Source organism: Nomascus leucogenys, chromosome 23 (genome assembly GCF_006542625.1).
Source record: "Nomascus leucogenys isolate Asia chromosome 23, Asia_NLE_v1, whole genome shotgun sequence".
In the NCBI taxonomy this organism is placed as follows: Eukaryota; Metazoa; Chordata; class Mammalia; order Primates; family Hylobatidae; genus Nomascus; species Nomascus leucogenys.
Window position 1 is genome coordinate 28851630 of NC_044403.1, and position 11165 is coordinate 28862794.

At 38.1% G+C, this 11165-nt stretch overlaps 1 protein-coding gene across 3 annotated transcripts in view; it reads left to right on the forward strand.

Annotated features, from left to right (window-relative positions):
- PARP11 (poly(ADP-ribose) polymerase family member 11) overlaps positions 1 to 9239 on the forward strand; it is a 67877-nt gene extending 58638 nt beyond the window's left edge. For all 3 annotated transcript variants that reach the window (XM_003273698.3, XM_012502324.2, XM_030804639.1), the window contains 2 exons: positions 3893 to 4044; positions 5631 to 9239. In XM_003273698.3, the coding sequence (XP_003273746.2) occupies positions 3893 to 4044; positions 5631 to 5947 (469 nt within the window). In that variant the 3' untranslated portion in view covers positions 5948 to 9239. The remainder of the gene's footprint in view (positions 1 to 3892; positions 4045 to 5630) is intronic.
- Positions 9240 to 11165: the final 1926 nt, after the last annotated feature.

The window sequence follows — 11165 nt, forward strand, 5'->3', positions numbered from 1 at the left end:
TTCAGCAGTACAAAAGTAAGGGCAGATAGTGGAGATGGTTGGATTGATCCACAGCTGGGAAGTATAAGGCAGCAAGGAAATAAGAGCATCTTGTTAATAATGTGAATTTAGATCAGAGATTCTCAAACCTAGTTGCAGGTCAGAATCGCCAGTGGAATTTACTAGCAAATAGAGATACCTGTCACCCGCCACAGATCTACTGAATCAGAACCTCTGGGTTCTGACATTTTTACCTTAAGAAATTCCGTAAGTGGTTCTGATGTTCAGCAGGGTGACATGTGTTCTAAATCTAGGCAAATTTATTTTAATCCAGAGCATGGAAGTATTCTTGCTCCAGTGCAGAGCTTGTGGCATACACACTTTAGCCAGTTTGGCACTCTAGTCCCTAAGAGATGGATAATTTTGAGACATCTTTGAGAAGTGGGTGCGACAGTACTTTCAGTAAGTTCCGGAATGATTGTGGATCTGGGCAAAGGTGGGCAGGGTTGTGAAGAACTTAGTGTAGTTCTGTGACTTTCCTTGCAGATGTTACTAAAGTTCATGAGGCCCTGGAAATCATCTTTAGCCTTTCTGGAGCACCAAGGTCATAGTCTGTGAATGTCCACATTTCATGGCTGCCTTAGTAGTAGAAGGTAGTGGGCGCTAGAACAAACTGTGCTGTGGGGATACAAAGCTTTAACCACCATGCCCCTGCTCTCTGCCTTCAACTAGTATATATGCACCAAGTAAGCATTGTTTTCCATGCCTGCCTATGCCCATACTCCATGCCCTTTAGCCCACAGTTTATTTATAATATCTAAGAGAAACTCCAGTGAATTTTCAAACCGAAATTCAATCGAATTTGTGCCCGAAAAGTGGTGATAAGTGAATTTTTTTTTTTTTTTGAGACAATCTCTTTCTGACACCCAAGCTGGAGTGCAGTGGCGCGATCTCGGCTCCCTGCAAGCTCCACCTCCTGGGTTCACGCCATTCTCCTGCCTCAGCTTCCTGAGTAGCTGAGACTGCAGGTGCCCGCCACCACACCCGGCTAACTTTTTTGTATTTTTAGTAGAGACGGGGTTTCACCGTGTTAGCTAGGATGGTCGGGATCTCCGGACCTCGTGATCCACCTGCCTCGTCCTCCCAAAGTGTTGGGACTACAGGCGTGAGCTTCCGCACCCGGCCTTCTTTTTGAGATGGAGTCTTGCTCTGTTGCCCAGGCTGCAGTGCAGTGGCGCAATCTTGGCTCATTACAACCTCTGCCTCTGGGATTCAAGTAATTCTCCTGCCTCAGCCTCCCTTGTAGCTGGGATTACAGGTGTGTGCCACCACACCCTGCTAATTTTTGTATTTTTTAGTAGAGACAGAATTTCCTTAGAGTGGATTCTAGTCGTTACAGATCATGAAGCACAACATTGACAAGTTTGACATTACAGACCATGAAGCCTGGCGTTGCGTATGATACTAATGTTTCTTTGAGAAAACCAGTATGGATTCACTAAAGCCAAACTAACTAATAGGATTACCATAGTGGTAGATGGATAGGCCCCTTAGACAGTCTAGCTTGGTTTCTCACTTTATAGTTGTTGAGAAAGTTTCTTTTCATGAAGACAAGATGGAGAAATATGTGCTGGTTGGTATTTCAAAGAGAAAAACTAGTAGACAAAAAGTCTTATGCAAAGAGTAACTCGAAAGGCATGCATGCTTTCTTCTTGGGTCCTTCAAAATTTTTATCAGAAACTTGGATGAAAATGTAGAGGGCTTGCTTATCACACTTGTGAGAGATTCAAAACTAGAAGGGGTTGCTTATTTGTTGAGCGAGTGAATCAGCAGTCAGAAAGACCTTGGAAGATTGAAACAGTGGGTCAAAACAAGTATTATCTTCTTTTTTTAATTTAAAAAACTTTTTTCCTTTGTTTTTATAAAGGGAACAAATGCGCGTTGTTTAAAAAAAGTGAGAACATAAAGTTCTAAAGAAGGAAGTTCTTAGTGAAACCATGCTGACTTTTTGTAAAGTAAACATTTGCTAAATGCACAACCTTCTAATGTCATGCTTAATGGTCTGAAAAGACTATCACAAATAGATCAAAGCATATACATTTAAATTTTGATACATACTGCCAAGTCACTCTTGAGAAAGACCATATGCATTTTCATTTCTGTCGCCATTTAAATGCAAGTATCTATTCCCGAACATATTCATCAAGCTGCATATCATTTATAGAACTCAGTCTGAGATACGGATATTTTACTGTTATTTAATGTTTACTTTTTAAATTACTATATTAAGTAAAGCTTAACTGAAATAAATCTATTGCATTCACTTTATAAAGCAGTTGTACAAATTTAGCAAGCTAAGAGAGGTCTGGTTTGAAAAAGTCCTGGGAGTTTTAACTGACTACACATTTGATTATGGATGCAGTTTGCTGCCCTGTTACCAAAATGCATTCAGTGGTGTCGGTGGAGTCAGTGCTGTCTGATGATATCTGGACTGTTTCTATTTCATGCCAACATTTATAAACTAGAAAGTGTCCAGCAGATTCTTGTTAACTAAAGACTGTTGGGATAAAGAAAGACCTAGAAGCTATGCTGTGTCAGGAGTGGTTGAAGGAATGGTGTATATTTAACCAAGAAAAGAAAGCCTAGGTAGGTGTTCATAGTTATTTTTGGATATTTGCAATGTTGTTTTGTGTAAGAGTGATTTGAATTGTTAGTGTTCATGAGAGAATAACTAAGACCAATCAGTAGAAGTAACGGAAGGCAGATTGGGTTTGGCATTGGGATGGATGTACTTTCCAACTATTACAGCTGATCACAAATAGATTTGCAAAGTGAGCACGTGATGCTGTGAGTACTTGACACTGGATGAATTGAAGCAGGCATTAAATAGCTATCAGAAGTTGGGGGAGGAGAGTCTTTAATTTTTAAAATATGATTTTTATGAAATGTTTCAAGAATGAAAATGCAGCAAATAGTTTACAGACTCCCATGTATCTACCAATCAGATTTAACATTTTGATACTTGTCACATTTCCTTCCTCTTCACACAGATACAGGTGAAGTGTTTACTCCATCCCTGTCCTCCTCTCCTTCTTTCCTCCTGAGATTGGTATGGTGCCTTATTGTTTGTATTTTGTATTTTTTACTACCTGTGTATGTATACCTACATAATACACAGTATTATTTTGAGTTCTCTCTTTTTGAAAAATTCTTTTTACATTCAATATTATTTTTCGAGATTTACTATGTTAATACACATAGATCTACTTCATTACTTTTAACTTTTATATGTAAATACATGACTATATATTCATTTCTCTGTGGAATAATTTTAGGCTGTTTTCAGTTTTTGTTTTCTGTTACAATCAGTCCTACATTAAATATGCTTTTATGTGTTAGGATAGATTTATCCTTGGGAAGAGGATTAAACTGGATGGCTTAATGTCCCTCCCAACCCTGTGGTGCAAAATTTAGTCAATTGAACCAACATTTTCTAGTTTCTGAGGATAAAAAGCATATGACATGATCCCCGCTCAAGGAATTTACTGTCTAAAGTCTCTGCGAACTTTGTATTACTTGTTTGTTGTCTCATTTTTAGGCATCTATAAAGCTTAGCTGGTTTAGACAATCAATTACCTTTATGATTTTTGGGCATAGCATGGAATAACTATAGTTTTTGGCATAATTTTCAACCTTAAGTTTCAGTGTTAACTAATAATTTTTGATGAGATGATTTATATGTCCAAGAACGTTTGAAATTATTTCTTTTCTAGACTTGCTTTGTCCACTTATTATTTATATTAAAGTATTTTCTGTTTTACGCTTTCTATTGAATCTTGCTCATTAAGATTAATACATGCTACTTATGGTATATTTCTGTGTGCTTTTGTGTCTGTGTACATTGTGTTTTTAGGAAAAAGGCTCAGCTCAAGAAAAAAAGAGGTGTGCCTCAGATTAATGAACAAATGCTATTTCATGGTACCAGCAGTGAATTTGTGGAAGCAATCTGCATTCATAACTTTGATTGGAGAATAAATGGTATACATGGTGCTGTCTTTGGAAAAGGTAATTATCAGAATTCCAGGTCCAATTTGAGTCCTAGGAGAGAGTTTCCTCTTTTTAGAGGAATATAAATATAAATATAAATGTGAACTGCTTTATGGCAAATATGTAGAGAATGATAAAGCAAATGGATTATAATTGCATTGTGTACCAGAATAGGTACTAGTGTTTTTGTTTTATTTGATAGGTAAGAATATTAGTGAACAATAAGGAATAGTGGGAGAAAACTTCACGTTATTTATAATGTTGTGAAAATCCAGATTTTTCAATTTATGTCTGGTACTCAGGCAAATTAAGGAGAGAGGTGAGGGGAAAAGGTACGGGATGTACATTTCATTTTCTGGTCCTTACTTTGTACCTTACCTCCAGCAAGAGAACTGACTACTATTTAGGATCAGGATATGCTGCATTTTGAAAATGTAAATTAATTTTAAAAATAACTACTAAAAAGGCCATTCCACTTATTTAACTGTAAGGAGGTCAGAAGGTGTTACATAAATCCCATCAGTGTTAGGTAAATATGAGACTTTGCAATTCATTTCCACATTTTTTCAGAGTAAGAATGCCCTTAATGATGTCTATCTCTTGTGTCTACCATTTCAGAAGAGTTGGCTGCGTTATCGAGTTTTCATGTGTAGGCAGTGAGCCAGTAAAATCATTTTTGTTTTGGAATGCTCAGATATGAATAGCATTATACTCTCTCAGAAATCTTCATGGATATGGGATTCTATTGTTTCCAGAAATATTACTGAATTGTTATCCCATATCATAGAAATATGGTTTCTTGGGGTTTAAAAGAATCCCTGTAGGCCATCAGTTTCCACGGTGCTCTCTAGAGCTTTGCTGGCTGTTGACAAGGGAGCAGGGTGAGGAAGTGGTGGAAGGAAATAGAAACGGGAGGGAGGGCCAAGCAGTAAAACTCAGGGCTGGGCATGGTGGCTCGTGCCTGTAATCCCAGCACTTTGGGAGGCCGAGGCAGGCGGATCACCTCAGGTCAAGAGTTCAATATCAGCCTGGCCAACATGGTGAAACCCTGTGGGTACTAAAAAAATATAAAAATTAGTTGGGCGTGGTGGCACGCGCATGTAATCCCAGCTACTCAGGAGGCTGAGGGAGGAGAATCACTTGAACCTGGGAGGAGGAGGTTGCAGTGAGCTGAGATCGTGCCACTGCACTCCAGCTTGGGAGACAGAGCAAGACTCCATCTCAAAAAAACAGAACAAAACACAACTCAGGTCCAGCCACACTTTTAATCATTGAACCAGTTTTATCTGTTTTATTAATTGGTTTCTTTGTAAGATTTACTTTAAAAGCAGAAGTCTGGTAGCTGTATTTTGGTGGGGGCAGGGGATGGTGGTGGTGGTGAGGACTGGTCTGTACCAACAAATCTATTCCTATGGCAATCTATACCACAGCTGTCTGTAACAGATGGATTTCTATTCTTCTTTTAAAGATCTGCAGATGAGGAAATTCCACATCTATTTTTATTATACAATTCTATGCATTTATTCTCCTGACAAAATGTTTTTGCTTGTTTTTAATATATTCTTCGGAGTAATCTTGGCTTTTCTTGGTCCTCTTTGTTTAAGGAACCTATTTTGCTAGAGATGCTGCTTATTCCAGTCGTTTCTGCAAAGATGACATAAAGCATGGGAACACATTCCAAATTCATGGTGTCAGCTTGCAACAGCGGCATCTGTTTAGAACATATAAATCTATGTTTCTTGCTCGAGTGCTAATTGGAGATTACATAAACGGAGACTCCAAATACATGCGACCTCCTTCCAAAGACGGGAGCTATGTGAATTTATATGACAGCTGTGTGGATGATACCTGGAACCCAAAGATCTTTGTGGTTTTTGATGCCAACCAAATCTATCCTGAGTACTTGATAGACTTTTATTGATTTCACTTCCAAATCTCAGTGGTCAAGGAAGCTTTATTCTTTTTTGCAGGCAGATTTGCTCTTCAGTCATCTAGCCACTAAATGTTAATATCTGATACTTTTGAAACAGATATGAAAAAAAAGTGGCCTCCATATAAAAAGACATACTGACATAAAGGTTGGTTTTTGTTGATTTGTTTTTGCCTGTTTCTTGTAGTCTTGTTTGTTCAAAGTTGGTATCATTGATGTTTTAACACATAGGGGTGAAAGATACCATTCAAAATGGAATCAGCTCAGTCTCAACTAATGTGGTCATTGAGATCTTTAAAGTTTACACGTGTGTTATCAGGATAAATGATTTTAGTTTAAATAGACTTACTCGTATAAATGTTGAAAAAAATACAGACATAAATGTATCCCTTTAGAGGAATTGATCCTTTGTAAATTGAATTCAGGTAGTAGTATCATCCACCAATCCATTTGTTGCTTTGTTGGTCTTCTGAAGGGGGGATTTAAAACTCTGAAACAGTTGAGCACCTTGAGAGAAATCAGAAACAAGACAATTGTTTGCAGTGCTGTCAAACAAGCCAGAAGGAGAAAATCAAGGTAGAGTGTCCTGCTTCCCAGTTGCTTTAGGATAGCAGGCTGCAGCCTCAGACTTGCTCCTGTCATTCTCTTCTGTCTCCTACATCTGAATTGATAATTGCTGCAAAATATCATTAGCCTACACTTCATCCATCAGGGCTCTTGGATTCTTACACCACGACTTGCTGTGCAAGGTGTTTATTGCATCTTCAAAGTGAAACTTTAAATTATTATTCAAACATTTATTTTCCTTTTGTTTTAAAAAGAGTCCCTACAATGATCACTTTTAAGATATTTTTTTACCTTCCGCTCTGCAGCACACACAGCTATTCAACAATGATTTCCAAAATTCATATTTCACATTTGTATCTCTCCATTTTGAAACATTATAGAAAGCATGGGATGCTTGAGACAAATCTGTTCTCTCCTTTGAAGTAGCTATTGACAACCTACTCTCTTGAAAAGTTAGATATAATTCTTAATCATGTTTAGTGGAAATTTGTTTACCTGTTCCATCTGTTTTGCTGTTCCGTTGTAAGGAAGATGAGAAGGGTTGGAACAGCTTCCTTCCCCTAAAGGTATTCTAGCAGAGGCGAGACAGCAACTTGGGCAGGCATGTTGTATAGGAGTTAAGTACTAGATGGGGAATTGCCCATGTGATGCTTAAGAGTCTCTCACATTGGTTTTCTTTCTTTTCTCCTCTTCTCTCCTCTTTCTCTCCTCTTTCTCTTCTCCTCTCTTCTCTCTTCTCTCTCTTCTCTTCTGTCTTCCTCTTCCTCTTCTCTTCTTCTCTTCCTCTTCTCTTCCTCTTCCTCTTTCTCTGTCTCTTTCTCTCTTTCTCTTTCTCTTTATCTTTCTCTTCTCTTCTCTTTTCTCTCCTTCCTTCCTTCCTTCTTTCCTTCCTTCCTCCCTCCCTCCCTCTCTTCCTCCCTCCCTCCCTCCCTTTTTCTTTCTCTTTCTTTTTTTTTTCTTTTTTTTTGTTTGGCAGAGTCTTGCTCTGTTGCCCAGGCTGCAGTGCAGTGGCATGATCTCGGCTCACTGCAACCTCCACCTCCTGGGTTCAAGCAATTCTCTTGCCTCAGCTTCTCCAGTTACTGGGACTACAGGTGCATACCACCATGCCTGGCTAATTTTTGTATTTTTAATAGAGACGGGGTTTTGTCATGTTGGCCAGGCTGCTCTCAAACTCCTGACCTCAGGTGGTCCGCCTGCCTCAGCCTCCCAAAGTGTTGGGATTACAGGCGTGAGCCACTGTGCCTGGCCTGATTTTCTGTGATTCTGCCTTTAAAAGACAGCACATGTACCAAGCCTTTTTCAGAAAGCTTTTCTCTTAACTCTTTCTAGTGCTGAATTTTCTCTCTATTATCCTCACCCAATTTTGGCTGAGAATGTACACAATTTAACTTCTTAAAAAAATTCCAGTGTCTATGCATATATTGCTCACTTAAATTATTTGAATTAGAAAGGCATCTACAAATAATAAAAGCAAAGAGTGTAGACAGGTTAGGGATAGTAATTCTTCAAGTGCCGTCTATCCCAGATTTCCATTGTAGACCAGCATATGTGTAATTGTGCAGTAGGAGGTGAGTAGTACCCAGGACATTGCATGTATAATACTTTGAAACAAAGTAGCAACAAAGATTTCCTGACTCAGGTATGCAACCCAACTGCTGGTTTAGATGAAGTGCTGAGAATATTTAGAAAAAGCACTTTAAAAAGCATCTAGAGATTATCATGAAAATAATTGGAGACAAAGTCACTAGGCTGCCTTGTGAGAGGCAGCAGACCGTGGCCCTAAACCTGTTCACAAAAAACAGTGTTAGAGACATTAGGAATTCAGGTTTTGAAAATCTTTTTTTCTATGTATTTGTTATTTACATATCAAAAAACCACATTAAAATAGTCCTCCCTTCAACATGGCTATCTTTTTTCAAGTTTTATATGCATACCTCTCTCAGCACTTGAATGGAAAAACTTTTACAGCATTTGGGAGTTATTTTTCTTTTAGACATTTGCAGGTCTTATCTCAAGGTGACTAGGAGCCCAGGGCTAAGTATTTGTGAGGCAATCTCTGCGAACGCTGAACTTACCTGGTTGGTTTATATGAAATATGTAGAGTGCACTGCAGTAGCCATTGTAAGAAGGTACTGTACCAGTTTTGGGGGGTTTGTTGTTGTTGTTGTTGTTTGGTCTGAGAATGTACCGCCAACCCCTCTTTTATAAGAGAGAACTGATTTTGATACATATTTTAAAATATGATAGTATAGAGTTAATGGATGTTAAAATTTTATTTCTTTGTTTTGGTAAGTAGATTAAATCGAGAATCATATGATCAGTACATTTGAGAATTATATAACCAGTATATAATAATACTGGACACAACCATTTGCCATCTTTTCCTGTTATCATTCCATAGAGTGGGTGGGGAGAATGAATAGAAATAAATCTAGAATAATGATAAATGGTTTTTAAAACTCTATATTGAATACATTCCAGCTGATAATGACTTTTCTTTTTCACTTTGGTGATATCAGCCTCAGGGTAAAAAAAATGTGTTTATAAAAAACAGTTTCATAAATCTTTTAGTTACAAACAGGAAAGTTTTATATTAGTGTGTCATTTCATTTCTAGACTGTCGATGGTGATGATGATAAAGAATTTGGAGCCAATTTTGGTATATGAATGTATTGCTTTTACATGTGATGATTAAAGCTCTCCATTAGCAGTTCTTGGTTGTCTGTGTATATCATATATTTGTTTCTGTGATTTATGTATCTTATCTCCACCTTGTATTATTTAAACTTAAGTTTTCAGCTCAATCTTAGTGGACCCAAGGAGTTTGTTACCTGTAACTCATATGCACCCCACTGCAGTTGGGGAAGTCTCTTGTTCTTAGTTTGAATCATCATGAGCAATAGCTAGTCAAATAACCTATGGGGAAAATCATTTACCGTGTGCTATTATAAAAAAAAAAATCCCCAAACAGGCCAAGAGTTGGCATCTGCGGCATTTTTTATTCTTGGTGTGCTCCCCTGGCTCAGAGGAGCAGCTCTGTAGGGTGTGTCTGCCTTCACCCAAGGAGTATCCTTCCTACAGCCCATCTAACCTCCAGCCCCTCGCACTGTGTCTACCGTCATTCCTGTTGAACTGAGTTAAACATTCCGTTCAACCTTTGGCAAGAAAGGATGGTATCAAAGGCTATCCTCATGTTAGAACTGAGAGAAATGAAGGGCAGAATGATTGACTCATTGTGATAAAAATTCAGTTGAGCTTTGATTGTTGATCTAGAAGTGCCACATCCCTCCAAATTCTGTTCCCTAGCCATTCAAGTGTTTGTGATTACCTCCCAAATTGCTAGGAATAACACGAGAAACAATCTGATGGTGATCCTAGTTGTGTCGCCTCCAGATTTTCCGCTCTCCTTAAGGATTGTTTATTTTAAAATGTTTTCTTTTGCTTAAAACAAAGAGACAGTCAATTTCTAGATGAAATTATACACTCTGTACTTGTAAAAGAGATAAAAGGTAATGAAAAATAGCAAGGAAAGGAAAAACAAAACCCTTGTCAAAAATTAGTGTTGATTAGAAACTTTAACGAAGTGATTTTAGTTATTGTTATCCCTTTGCACTCTATGCAGGAAGAGTTTTCGTGATACGAGATAGTCTGCCACACTTTCTTATGAATCATTTCATGATGTTACTTGGGGCAACACAGATGGAAGAAATGAACATTTCAAAGAACTATGAACTACATAATTATTTGTGGGCTGCCTGCTTAGTGTGAGTAATATATGCTGGGAGAGGTGAGCCCTAAATATCCAGGAGAGAATTTGAAAGTTGATCTTTTAACCTTCACTTTTTAGCAGTGATAGTTTACTTCTCATGTTTTCAGAAACTCTAGGATGGAAGGTGGTTTGGGAACTCATGTCTCTCTCTTTCCTCCTGTCTCCTTCCTATATTGAGCTTTACGTGATCCATCTCAGGTAAAAGGATGTCTCAGTTATTTCTAAACCCAAACAGTAAATTCCTCGTAACTGATCTGAGTCTCCTGCTGTAAGATTTTGTAATCCATTTTCTTGCTTTAATTGCTTGGCTTCCATTTTTCAGCACTACAGGCCAAGAACCTGGCTATTTGAATTCTCTCACTGTGTGGCTGTGTATCTAAGAATTTAGCGCTGTCTTACTTATTTTTAAGTGGCTTTTTGTAAGATTGGAGCATAGGTTTTATGCCAAAGAAATTTGTGTTTTTTGCAGCTTCTTAGCATTGCTGGGCCCTCTACCAAGAGGTTATACGGTAAGCTGATTCTGATTCTGTGGCTTATGCTGACTTCATGATTGTAAAGCAGCTTAAGGAGAGTCACCATCCAGAATTTAATTAAATCATCTTTGCAATATTGATGATACATCCAGACTGCACTTGTGTTTTCCTGTTCCTTTTTAAAAATACCTTTTCCTGAAGGGCTCATTACGCTTTAATGTCTCCTAGAGAACATGTGGAAGCTGTAGGCATTATAAGCCCACGTTTGATGAACAGTCTCAGAGAATCAGCGTGCAAGCTCATTTCCTCCACTTTATTCCCTTAAGAAGAAGATCAAGCCTCAACTTGGTAGCCAGTTGATCTGAATTTTATTCCTGGCTTTGCTGTTTGATTCAGT